General features: G+C 39.8%; 1 protein-coding gene across 1 annotated transcript; it reads left to right on the top strand.

Annotated features, from left to right (window-relative positions):
• Positions 1 to 5,758: 5,758 nt before the first annotated feature.
• On the top strand, positions 5,759 to 13,692 carry LOC133884439 (delta-1-pyrroline-5-carboxylate synthase 1). The gene is made up of 20 exons (XM_062323857.1): positions 5,759 to 6,011; positions 6,690 to 6,761; positions 6,852 to 7,058; positions 7,147 to 7,308; positions 7,522 to 7,799; positions 8,354 to 8,504; positions 8,613 to 8,777; positions 8,938 to 9,015; positions 9,127 to 9,216; positions 9,328 to 9,414; positions 9,500 to 9,586; positions 9,655 to 9,751; positions 9,850 to 9,953; positions 10,407 to 10,482; positions 11,015 to 11,165; positions 11,266 to 11,334; positions 11,496 to 11,562; positions 11,716 to 11,786; positions 13,074 to 13,153; positions 13,400 to 13,692. The coding sequence occupies exons 1-19, from the start codon at positions 5,952 to 5,954 to the stop codon at positions 13,150 to 13,152; spliced, it is 2,151 nt and encodes a 716-aa protein (XP_062179841.1). The 5' UTR covers positions 5,759 to 5,951; the 3' UTR covers position 13,153; positions 13,400 to 13,692.
• The last annotated feature ends 508 nt before the right edge of the window (positions 13,693 to 14,200 follow it).

The raw sequence follows: 14,200 nt of genomic DNA, 5'->3' as shown, positions 1-14,200 counted from the left end.
GGAAATTCCATTAAGTGTTGGATAGTATCAACCTCCTTGCTGTAGATTTTATCAAACAAAGAGATCCAGAGTTCAAGAGCTTGCATCCTATACTTGAAGATCCCTGTTTCTCGCCACATTTCAATAATTGCATAGGTACAATAGATGACACATATGTATCTGTTGTTGTGCCTTTCTCTAGGGTGGTTGCACATGTGGGCCGCTGTCGGTGACATGGGAACCAGGGGTCCTCGAATCCCGAGGGTAGGATAACAGAATGCCACGTGGCGTCATCCCTCGGGGACTACCTCCCCGAGGCCCAAGAAGGCCCAGTTCCGGGAGGGGTGCTCGGGGCCATGAACAGTGGTCCCTGAGTACCCGAGTTCCCCGAGGGTCCGAGAAGGCAGTTCCGGGAGAGGGCGCTCGGGGCCATGAACAGTGGTCCTCGAGTACCCGAGTTCCCTGAGGATCTGAGAAAACATAGTTCCGGAAGAGGGCGCTCGGAGCCATGAACAGTGGTCCCCGAGAACTCGTAGTTCCTCGAGGACCGAGAAGAGACGTTTCCGGGAGAGGGCGCTCGGGGTTATGAACAGTAGTCCCCGAGCACCCAGAAGTTCCCCGAGGACCCGAGAAGCCCCTTGCCGGTGGACCCCACAAGGGCTCAGCGGTGAGGTGTCAACTGGTGAGAGGCCCGATGCTGCATTTAAGAGGGAGCATGGCATGTCACTTCCAACCACCCCCCACACCTGTTATCAGCCCCTACTACCGCCTGCCAGGGAGGCGTGGGGATATTTAATGCGACGGATCCCATCGCGCGTCATCCGACGCGGCTTGGAGATATCGTCGCTGGGCTCGAGGCATATCGCCTGCCGCCCTACTGTGTCAGGCCTGCTCTGACCGGGCGGGCATGCGGGGTTGCTCGGTGGCTGCCCGGTGGACCCCCCTGCTGCACCCGCTAAAAGGTGGCATGATGGGCAACAGGACCGGTCGGGGACGCGTTTTCAACCCCCGTAACATCAAACTGCAGCCCCATGATAGTTGCTTTTCATTTATGGCTCATGGGGACTCGTGGCCTCCTTTCTGGGCACGCCAAGCCTCCCCGACGGGATAAAAGGGGGAGTACACCCCGGAGAAGAACAAGTCTGAGAAACGGGCAACAAAGTGAAGACACACGAAGCACGAAGCCGAGCAGAAGCTCAGAGAGATCGGCGCTTGAAGACCGAAGCTCTAGACTTAGACAAAAATCCTTATAACACAAGAGATCCAGAGAAAGGCATTCCTAAAGCATTAATAGCATACACACAGGGGTAGGGTATTACGCTCCGTGCGGCCCGAACCTGTCTAAAAATCCCCTAAGCATTTACTCCCTCTAGCATCCGATCATCCGTCCAGCCTACATCTCACATACTCGCATTAAATTCACGTACGGGGTAGATTCAGAATCATCCCCCTGGCCGAATCTCAAAGGGGGTCCCCCAGGATCCCCGCTTGAGGAGTTCATCCTCCGACAGCCGCCATGGATATTCAACGTGGAATGTATTGGCCGTATGTGATTTTGACATGAGGTTCACTTTTATTGTTGTTGGATGATCGGATTTGGTACATGATATGAGGGTATTCAATGATGCTTTATGCAAATATGACGATAAGTTTTCACATCCCCCACAAGGAATATTTGCATATTATCCACTCTCATTTCACTATAGCATTTTCATAAGTATTTGTCATGTTACATGCTGTTTTTTAGGAAAATATTATCTCGTTGACTCCAGTTATCCTAATCGAGTGGGGTATCCAGCTCCATTCAAAGGAGTGAAGTACCATTTATCATAATTTTGATAAGGCCAGCGTCCTAGTGGTAAGAAGGAAAGGTTTAACTATTTGCATTCATCTCTTTGCAATATGATCGAACGGTCATTTGGAGTTCTGAAGATGAAGTAGAGTATATAGTTATCCTATGGTTAAGCAAATAAAAATAATTATTGCATGTATGGCTCTTCACAATTTCATTCGAGAAAGCGCTTTGATAGATGAAAACTTTGAGAGGTGTGATCAACACGTAAATTATATCCCAACTGAGGGTCAATCATCTTCATCTCAAAGAAGTGGCGACAATGGATTAGAAGACAAAGATGAAGATATGAATATCTTTCATGATAATCTTGCTAACGCTTTATTTTATATGAGAGAGTAGATTGTTACTATTCTTGATGTTCATTAGAGAATATGTTCTAGGGACAAAAGTACAATCTCTCCACTGTGGAACTAATGTTGGTTCTGGGAGACTCGTATTGGTCTAGTCTAATCTCTCCATTGTGGAACTATTATTTCTGTTATCTGCCTATCATTGATCCTTTAATCTTGCACGACATTGCCCATGGTGCTCAACTCATGTCGAGATAGATGCACAACGATAACTAGTCTATTTTTGTTGGGAAGCAAAACAAAGCAAAGATGATGTGCAACTCACCACCCACCTCAACCAAGTTGAAAGTGATGCTAATCAATAAGTCACGCAGAAGGAATGCATCACACAATTTTTTTAAAAGAGAATCTCAGTAATTGCATTGCACCAAGAAAAGAATCTAGGATTGAGGTCTAACTATGTTCTAAATCTCAATCCAACAGCTAAAAGTATTATAGACATGACACACAAAAAGTATTCATCCAAGATATCCAAAACCCAGAGTTACTAAATAGCACTCAACATTTTATAATCCAACTTTTTACAATCTACCTTTTTAAATCCACAATTCAGAATCAAAATTTTAAAATCACAATAAAAAACAAACAGACACTACTTGATTGGATTAAATTCAGAGTTGATTTCAACTTCCAGAGCCTAGGCTACAAAAGATGCTAGGCTGTCAACGTCACTTGGAAGGAGAATTGTATTCGTCTTGATTTGAAATTCACACTAGGGGCGGAACATAAAACAGGGTAATTGAACTTCATGATCTAACTGTTTCTGCCGGATTACCAAATGCTTTGATGTATTGCTCAGCAACTCTCAAGTTCGCAGCCTAACAGAGAAATATAAATTGTTAGCATTTAAAAGGGAACAAATTTTGTAGCAAGCACCATTTTGATGCATAACTTAATTACAAAGGTACGACATAATTGATAGTCAAGAGACCACATTACCTCAGTACTACGTTTACTTGTCATTGCCTTTGAAACCAATCTGATTCCACGAGCTGTAGCTTCTGATTTGGCAAGAATGGCTTCGTCCTCACATGGTGTTCATTACCAAAATAAGTAAATCCCTCATGGAAGAGAAAATAATTAAAAAAACTTAACCCCTTAAAAAGAAAAAATGCCAATCATTTAAAATTTTATGCAACATAGCACACATCAGCTAATAAATTTTATGTTGTTATTTCTACAAGTGAACTTAGTGAATCATTGACAGCAGCTAACTTAGTGAACTTATATCAAGGGAAAATCCTCAGTTAACTTAGTGTACTTATATGGCTACCGCATATTATATCAAGGAAAAATTACCTGCGGAATCGACAAAATCTCAACATCCTCCTTCTTGAGCTTAGAATGCAGCAACACAAAGTATATCTTCCAGAAGCAACCCTGAGTCAAGTGGGCGCTGCGTGGGGCGAGCCAGGGGAAGCGGAGGGACCCGGGCGGCGCGCATATGGGGGGAGAAGAAGCCTGCGGCACCAAAGACGGCCATCGTGTGCGGGGAAGAAAAAGCTGGCACCAGAGATTGCCATCTCGTGCGGGGAATGAGAAGGTGTTGACCACATCGGGGAAGAAAGAATGATGAGTGGCGCTCTGGGAGAATTCGTGAAGACTCTGGACACCGACGTTCACAATTCAAGATCAGACGACTATCCTTCTTTGCTGGCTTGATTTGATGGTCCAACTTATTTTGCTGAGGTGGTTCAACACCAGGGTGAGAAACCGACGCGTTTTAGATTACTAGCAACCACGCATGTGTTACATACGTGAAATCAATATATTGTGACGGATGTCAAAAAAATTCATGTGAAAAAATAAATTGAAAATAAAAAAACTAATGATGTATTTGTAAAATTTCTTAACTTACGATAACAAAAACATACCTATCTAGACACATGGAAAAAAAAATAACACGTAAAAGAAAGGAAATGAAAGAAAAGAGCAAGAGGTCGAGCTAACCTCAATAACATGGTGGGCTCGAAGTTGGATACGATCATACGAGGCATGAGAGGTGATTAATTGTTGCATGAGGGAGGAGATCAAAGAATTTAATTACGTTCCGTAATTAGTAGAGTTTAAATATGAATTTGAGCTATGTGATTAAGACTCGTGGACGGTAGATATCAAAATCTCATACATAACTTTTGTATTCTATATCTAATTATTATAAAAAATATAAATTGATTCTAGTTATTGGATATAGATAAAAGAAAATAATGGTGTATTAATACTTTTTAATGTTGATATTGTTTATTGATCGGAGGTTTTCAAAAATTGATAGGGGAGAGACTAACTTTGATTGTAAACTGTTGATCATGTAAGATATACATCGAAGATCGTTCATATTTGCTATAGCTCATCTATTTTATAGTAGTACTATATCTGTTCTCTTTTAGATATCGTTTTAGCCTTTGGTACACAAAACAAGGTTGCAATAAATTTGTTCACACATGACATGTTTACTTCTCTCAATTTCTCTAACATTCAATCAATAGTACATAAACCACCAATCCACCATATCATTAACTTGGAACTTCACTTTTTAATAGTTTTTAATATAAGTACTCTAGTAAAATATCACCTTAAAAAGACTAAAACAACATCTATTTGAAAATAAAATCAAATTCTTAAAACGACATCTATTTAAGAACGGGGCTGCTAGCGCTTGGACGTCTGATTCGGGTACATCGTTGGACAATTCCTTGAAACATTATCAAAGAACATCTGCAACATCTAAAAGATACTTCTGCAACATCGAAAATCAAATTTTGCAACATTGAAATACATACACCGAAAAAGTAATCAGCGGTCCTGAAACATTATCCATTTGAGTTAATTTCGTCGGACGATGTGTGAAACATTCTCGAAGAATTTCTACAACAAATTTCCATAACGTCTGAAATATTAAATTTGAACGTTTGAAACATTGAAAATGCGAAAATATAGTAATTAACTCGAATGGATAATTTTTCGAATCCAAATCTGTACACAAGAGATTCCGGGATGTAATATAAAAATAACTATGACAATAAATTTTCATAACGTCTGAAACATTGAGATGCGAAAATATAAGAATTAATTCGAATGAATATTTTTTTTATCTGGATCTGTACGCAAGAGATTTCGGAATACAACCTACGAAAATAACAATGACAACAAATTTTCATAACAACTGGAATATTAAACTTGAATGTATGAAATATTAAAAATGCGAGGACATAGAAATTAACTCAGATAGATTATATTTTTTGCTCAAATATATGGGCCGATCTAGCAAAACGTCCTATCGCTCTAAAAATATGTAGGCGCATTTCCGATTTAAGAATGTAGGTAGTATAAATAAAGATTATAGACTTGATACACGTAGTTGATCAAATCCAAGTATCCAACTCAACTCCATCCCAATCTTAGCGCATAACAACCTGGCTAACAGCTGGAGGGTCTGTGCGTTGCACGCGTGCTCGCCGCGCCGCGTGGATCAGACGGGCGAGGTTGGTTCAGGATCCGCGGGCTGCCGCCTCTCGCCCGTGAGCCCATCCGTCGGGGAGAGGTCAGATAAAGGCGGCGCCGCAGAGGATCCCGATGGGGTCGTCAGTGGTTTGCGCCACCCATCCCAACACTTCAAAACCCTCTCATCTGACATCTCCCTTCCCCTCCCCTCCCTTGCGGCGACGAGGCGAAAACTCTCTGTCTCTCTCCCTAAAAAAATAGCGGATAAGTGAGGGAGAGGCAGACAGCTAGACCAGGCGGCGAGTCGAGAAGCGTCGCTGGCGGCCATGGCGCCCGCGGGCCCGGCCCGGAGCTTCATGAAGGACGTGAAGCGCATCATCATCAAGGTGATACGAATCGTCCGATTGGCGCCGCGCGGTTGACTTGTTTAGATCTAAGTAGCGTGGGTTCACTGCGCGTTTCTGCGCGGTGCTGTTTGCACTGCGCTGTTTGTGTTTCGCACTTTCGCTGCATTCCTCAAGCGTGGCTTCGAATCGCGCCGCGAGTGATTTTGGAGTAGTCGTGTTTGATTTGGTTCTCTTCGTCAGGACGAATGGCGAGGCAGGAGGGTTTTGTTTGGGGTTTTTTGTTTTCGCTTATGACTTCTACTCGAGGTGTCGGGTTGATGTCGAAGTTGCGAGCTTCATACATATCTCCATGGGGTCATTTGTTGATGCTTTTATATGTTTAGAAGTTGCATTTTGTTTGTGACCTTTTCTCTATCAGATGTGAAATAAGTACAGGAAAACTGTGCTCTCGCGAGTTCATGAATGGTTTTTCGTACGTTACATCTTGTTCAAATCCCGAGAATTTTTCGTTTTGGGGGGGAATTGTGGGGAGATTAGTCTGTGAAATTGAACGTGCAAAGGGAGGAAATATGGTGTTAAGTATTTTTAAAAGCCGAGCACTCGTGTGCAGTCTTATCTCAAAGCTGACAACTTTTGGCAACTACCGATCTGTCTGAGGAATCAACCCGGACCATCGTATTTGGTTTGTTTGCAACTGATTGTTACCTTGCATGGCAGGTGGGCACTGCAGTTGTCACCAGGCACGACGGGCGATTGGCTTTGGGCAGGCTTGGAGCTCTGTGCGAGCAGGTACCAATTCTAGTCCTAACTTTCAGAATGTTCTTACAAGCAGTGTTAAGTCTGACAAAATGCTAAGCCAAATATATGTGGCAATCGTAGGTGAAGGAACTGAACACTCTAGGATACGAGGTGATTATGGTCACCTCAGGCGCTGTTGGCGTGGGAAGACAGCGGCTCAAGTACCGGAAGCTTGTCAATAGCAGCTTCGCTGATCTGCAAAAGCCACAGATGGAGCTGGATGGAAAGGCTTGCGCTGCTGTTGGTCAGAGTGGGCTGATGGCCCTTTATGATATGCTATTTACCCAAGTGTGTTTATTAGCCTGGCACTCAATTTTATTGAAAAATAATGTTACCTTGTGCATCTGTTTCTAATGTTTAACTTCTCTTTATGCAGCTTGATGTGTCGTCATCTCAACTTCTTGTGACAGACAATGATTTCGATAATCCAAATTTCCGGGAGCGGCTCCATGAAACTGTTGAGTCATTGTTAGATCTTAAAGTTGTACCAGTATTTAATGAAAATGACGCTATCAGTACTAGAAAGGCTCCATATGAGGTGCGTGTTGTACCATGTGTTACCTTGAATATTTGAACTATAATTTCCTTTTCTGTTGGTGTGTGAGTGTGTGTGGTGTTGCTTTCTATTCTGACATTGTGTTAATAATTTTGCATTTGGAGGTTAACTATTGTATAAAGAAACAATTATGACTTCCTAATTTCAAGAGTTTAATCATTTTCATTGTGATTCTCACCAACAAATTTTATACAGGATTCATCTGGTATATTTTGGGATAATGACAGTTTAGCAGGCCTACTAGCGATAGAACTCAAAGCTGATCTCCTTGTTCTACTCAGTGATGTGGATGGCCTCTACAACGGTCCACCAAGTGATCCTCGATCAAAGATCATACATACCTACATTAAAGAGAAACATCACAATGAAATTACTTTTGGGGACAAGTCTCGTGTAGGTAGAGGAGGCATGACAGCTAAAGTTAAGGCTGCTATCGTGGCTTCAAGCAGTGGCACACCTGTTGTTATTACAAGGTAAGGAAAGCATTTTCTTCTCGTAGCAAGAAAATTACGACTGTCCATCATTGCTCATTTATATACTCCCCCAGTATCGATACTATCAAATTTCCCTGTCACATGCAATTAGTAATAGGTAAAACATCTGACAGGAGGTGATTTGAAAGAATGCTGTCATGCTTTCAGATTTTATTGCTAATGCTAAAATTGTTCGCCTTATTGTATTTGTGTTAAGTCTACAATATGACTCTTGTGTCGCTACATCAGAAATGATGTGAAGTCCAATATTCAGATAGAAGCCTCACTTTTCAGACATTCCATGCACCTCATATTTATGCTGAATCTTTGCTTGTGATGTTCAATGCTCCAACATGTGTGGATTTTTTAGGAAAGGAAGCATCGATGTACATTTTGTTTGATACCTGTAAAATGCTCCGTAGTTCAAACCCAGATAGTAAGCGTGTGATAGTAGAGTTCATTTGTCACATTGATAGAACCAAGTAAAGTCTATATGTTGCAGCTATGTTTGTCTCCACAAAGATGGAGGTTTAACTTTGTTTTTATCCTTGAAGTGGATTTGAATCCCAGAGCATTATTAAAGTTCTCCAAGGAGAGAAAATTGGTACTCTCTTTCATAAGGATGCAAGTTTGTGGGAACCATCCAAGGATGTTACTGCACGTGAGATGGCTGTTGCCGCAAGAGAATGTTCCAGGCGTCTGCAGGTATGTTATCCCAACATAATGCTCGCTGGAAGGTATACTGTACTTTTAATCCACTATTTTTGCTGGAATAGCTGGATATATATACTTACTATATGGGCATCTGAACAGAATTTGTCATCGGATGAGCGCAAAAAAATATTGTTAGACGTTGCAGATGCTTTAGAGGAAAATGAGGATTTAATTAGAACTGAAAATGAAGCTGATGTAGCTGCAGCACAAGATGCTGGATATGAGAAGCCTTTGGTTGCTAGATTGACACTGAAACCAGGAAAGGTAGGCCCAGTACATGTTTCAGCATATATTTTAACTGTAGTTGGATAGTAATCTCATATTCCTTATGAACTACTTTTGTCTGTTTTATTTGTTCACATTCTTTTTCCTTTCTCAATATTGTATTTCGTATGATTCAGCTTTATGTTTCATCATTGTTTAGATAGCAAGCCTTGCGAAATCCATCCGCACTCTTGCAAATATGGAAGACCCTATTAACCAGATACTCAAAAAAATGGAGGTGATTGCTCATACTACACTTTTAAACTCTTGAAAAAAAAAACATGCTATTTTTGTCAAAACAATAATAATTACATCTGCAATTATTTTAACAAAAACAGTGCCTTTTCAGGTTGCTGAAGATTTAGTTCTCGAGAAAACATCTTGCCCTTTGGGTGTGCTCTTGATTGTTTTTGAGTCCCGGCCTGACGCCTTGGTCCAGGTATTTTTTCATGATAGTTTAATACAGTTACTTTTTCCTCGTGTGTCTTGCGCATGCTTAGTACTTAGGCATATTAAGAAACTAACTTTAAGCTTGGATGTCATTGTGTAGATTGCGTCTTTAGCAATTCGAAGTGGCAATGGTCTTCTCCTCAAAGGTGGAAAAGAAGCCATGAGATCAAACAGAGTATTGCATAAGGTATATCCTTATGCTGTGTGCTAGTAGCTTACTATTAGCATTAAATGTTTTTAGCTTGGTGTCCTCAATGGATTTTTTCTTTTAGGTTATAACTGATGCCATTCATGACAACGTTGGTCAAAAACTAATTGGCCTTGTTACAAGTAGAGATGAGATTGCTGATTTACTAAAGGTGAGTGTTATAATACTAGGAAAATAATGATTCTACATATATGCCTAAACTCATAATACACTGTACAGCTTGATGATGTCATTGATCTTGTCATTCCAAGAGGCAGCAATAAACTGGTTTCACAAATCAAGGCATCAACTAAGATCCCTGTTCTTGGCCATGCAGGTAAGTTATCTTTCAACATTATTCTTTGGTACCAACAGTTCAACTACAATGTTAAAATATGTTAATTGTTGTTTGATTTGCATACTATTCCTCTGCAGATGGTGTCTGCCATGTATACATTGACAAATCAGCTGACATGAATATGGCAAAACGTATTGTGATGGATGCCAAAATTGATTACCCAGCAGCCTGCAATGCAATGGTATTTGTCTAATTTGGTTCATTGTATTGTAGTTGATATATCTCCCTTTCAGCTTCAATTGTAAATAACTTTTTGGTACTTCTTTCATTCAAGACAACCTAGTAAATAACCTTTATACGCATATAGACAACTTAAGAGTGTTCTGGGACTTGAGCCGGTCATTGTCTATCCAATATTCATAGTATTCTTTTTTTTAAAAAAATATGCCATCCTTAGTGTTAACCTTTTCTCTTTCAAATTAACTTGACATATAACTAAAATTTCCATATTATGATGTTGATTCCATGTTACTCGCCCTTTTCTTTTCAAGAATTTACATACAAAACATCATGGTAGTTATGATATTTTCAGCATAATTCCCGTGATATTGCTACTTATTTTTCAAAAATCTAGATTCTTAGACACCATTATATATTTTAAATAAATAGCATACTTTGCCGTTATTTTCTGCAGGAGACACTACTTGTTCATAAAGATCTTTTGAAGTCTCCAGGTCTTGATGACATACTTTTATCACTCAAAACAGAAGGTTTGCCTTTCACTGTATTCACGCTAAATGTATAGAATATAATGGCTTATGGCTTCTTGTTGCTTGATACACCTAATGTGTATCCTGAATCAGGAGAGACTAATTACTGTTTTTTACTGCTTTGGCATCTTTGTTCTAAATTGTTTTCTGATGTGGAATCAAGTTAGCTGTACTGCTGTAGAGAATCTTTACCGATTCTCGTAATATACTTCTGTTAAGATTGCACAAAGAATAAGTTGCCAATTAGTTAGTACATAAAAAAAGTACATTGAGGACTCTTTAGCTATTAGTATTGTTGTAGCAGATGTCTAGATCTCTTGTATCTGGGCAAATGTTTGACATTTTGGATATGCCATGTTATATTGAGCTCTGGTAACCCTATCTTTGCACTTAAGGCATATAAAGGCTTGTCCAGTTCACATTCATCAAAGATCTAGGAACTTACGGATTGTTATGAAGTGGCTATGATGTGGCCATTGCTTTTTTTTTTTTGTCTCATTGTGCTTGAAAAGGAATATATGCTGTACTGCAGGAGTTGTTATTTATGGAGGGCCTGTTGCGCATGAAGTACTGGGCATTCCAAAAGCAGATTCATTCCATCACGAGTATAGCTCTATGGCCTGCACTATTGAGTTTGTTGACGATGTACAGTCAGCAATTGACCATATACATCGTTATGGAAGGTACCTACGAGTTGTTCTGTAGTCTCTCTCCGTCTTCAGTTAGAAAGCTAGGAAAACTGAGATTCAGTATAACGTAGTTTTATCTGTCTTCTCTTTTCAGTGCACATACAGATTGCATTGTCACTACAGATGATAAAGTAGCAGAAACCTTTCTGCGTCGAGTTGATAGGTATTTTTTAACATCAGCACCTTTTTCATTTTTTGCTCTTGTGCAATTAGCGGTAACAGATGTTTTATATGTGATATTGCTCTGTACAAGTTTTTCTTTCTGAATTCAGTGGTGATTAGGTATCTAACGAATGTTATGCTTTACTTCTACAATTACAACAGTGCTGCTGTATTTCATAATGCGAGTACACGATTCTCTGATGGGGCTCGTTTTGGATTGGGTGCTGAGGTACTTCTAATATTTTATGCCATTTTAGTGATTATTTACCATCTTTTGAACCATTGGGAATATCATTAGTAGGTTGGCATAAGTTAGTTTATATGTTCTGGTGATCATTTACCATTATTGTATTATATTTAACCTTTGGAATATCTCGAATAGGTTGGCATAAGCACAGGGCGCATACATGCCCGTGGACCAGTGGGTGTTGAAGGTCTTTTAACGACACGATGGTATGTGGCTTTTCATTCAATCGATGCCCTTCAATTATTCTTCTGTGCCCTTATCCCCTATTCATAACTACACAATCATGTTATTGGTGCATTATCGAAGGTGCAAAATGAGATGTGTGGTTAGTAAAGTTCTGTTGAAAATGCAGGCTTGTGTATTGACTGGCTATTCCACTGTATTGATGCTGTCACTATTAAATATCTTGCACTTCATAACTTTGATAACGAGAGTCCCTCAGTTATGACGTGCAGGGTATTTATTAAAGTTCCCTATATTGCAAAACGGCCCACATTTTTGCTATGTATATGATATCCGCTCGCTTATAAGCATTTGAATGCTCAACATACCAAAGTGACAATTCTTGTCTACTGGACAGTAAAGGTCGAGGACTTAGCTTTGAAGAGGTGTATGTTGTTATCAGGTTATACAATAATTTAAGAAACAATATAAGGATATGTCCATTTGAATTGCTGGATTTCTAAATTGCATAGTCTGGTAGGAAGTTGGGGGACTGTAGACAGAAAATTCTTGCTGATTAGAATGGCTAGTAGAAATAGAATCATCTTGGTGCGGGAGTCAACTTACATTTGATGTTTACAGGTTGTACTCGTTGTAGTCCCATCTCACCCATCCTTCTTGTCTTATTCTTGGTGCTGTTTTATAGACTGGCTAGTCTGTTTCCCACCGAGAGGTCACACTGATAATTCCATTTTCGTAGATATCCTAAATGAATTATTGAAAACATCGATATGTGGCACACCCTCCTAGCTATTGGCCTTAGTTGGCACAGTTGAAACTTATGAGCTTTTGCTAAAAAATGGCTTTTGCTGAAATCTGCATATGGCTTATGGCTTTTTGAGAAAATTTTAAGTTCTCAACACATCAGCTTCAGCTTATCAGTTTTTCAAAAGCCAACAATAAACCAACCTGTTTGTTTCAGCTTATAGCTTCTGAGAAGCAGAAGTCGGCAATAAGCTGTGTCAAACAGGGCCATTGTCTAGTATCAAGATGGCTTATCATCTCAACTCTTTTGACATATCAGTTTCAGTCATATTGCAATTCTTAGGCAAAGTACAACAAGAACCACCATCTTGAATACTCATGTACCATCAACTAAGGACTGTAATCAATGACTGAACAACTAAAAATTAACTTTTCAATAAAATAAACACCTTCGTATGTGGTAGGAGCTTTATCTCGAAACTGCCCCTGCTAGTACATGATTTGTGCCTGTTTCTATCATAGTCACATTATTAATATTTTTTTTTATGGTCAATATTGTTCTGTAGGATCTTACGGGGGAGCGGGCAAGTGGTGAATGGTGACAAGGACGTTGAATACACCCATAAGAATCTTCCTTTGCAGTGAGGCAAGTAATGAATTAATTTGCTTCTGAACTTCTATATTCATTTTTAAGATTTTTTGTACCTGTGATTTTTTACTTACGCATTTGCCATAAAACTGTTCAACTTCAATCAACCGAACTGTCATTCTGCAAGTTCGGTTACTCTTTTTTTGACTCTAGTTCGGTTACTCTTGGATGTTGTATGATGCTATATGGTTCTGTTATGTGGTAGAAGGGAGAAAAGTGTACTCATCGCAACCAACTATGCAGGTTTTTGCTTTTTCGCTTGATCAGGATTCAGATAGCCTGTGAAGTCTGATAGTTTCATCAGACAAGAAGCAAAGAATGGTGAATCTTTTCAAGATTGAGGACGGTGAATCCATTAATTGCATTGTTTTTCATTGTGTACAAACCATCTTATTGCAGCGTTTTATTATGTCGTTTTGTATGAGCTTGGAGTCCAAACCTCCCCAATGTTACAATAAAGTAAAGCAGCGCTGAGAGTCAGCGAGACATTGATGTACCGAAACAATGCGTTGATCGAAACCAGTGATTGGATGGTATCTGCCCCTGCAAGGGTATCTCTTGTCCTAAAATACATGCAGTTTAATTATATTTTATTCTACATTCTACCCCGACTACGGTATCTTTATGAATACCTAGATTGACAGCATTAAATTGGTCTGTGTAGATTTTTCTCTGAAAACGCTTCATCAATATTGTAATTCTATTAGGATTCACAAATATATTGCAGTAGGAACTGGTGTTCGTTTTCTCCTTCTCTTTTGTGAAAAAATCCAATTAAACATTTATTTGCGACTTGAGGTGGTAAGCTACGGTTGTTGCCTTTGCAAACCTAGGTTGAGTCGATGTTTTATCTAGATACATGGTGTACAGCAAACGAATTAGAGTATTTGATTAAATTTTATGGGTTGGAGTATTTGATTAAGTTGTTTGTTAGTACCGTGGTGCTACCTGGTCTTACGATCGATCGTATTATTCGATCCCGGTACCAGTACGGGTCATGAGCTCATGACTCGTGCAAGCTCGGTGGCATCGCCGTTCGTTTTG

The sequence above is a fragment of the Phragmites australis genome, chromosome 11, assembly GCF_958298935.1.
Source record: "Phragmites australis chromosome 11, lpPhrAust1.1, whole genome shotgun sequence".
Taxonomy (NCBI): Eukaryota; Viridiplantae; Streptophyta; class Magnoliopsida; order Poales; family Poaceae; genus Phragmites; species Phragmites australis.
This window is presented reverse-complemented; position numbering and strand designations above follow the sequence as displayed.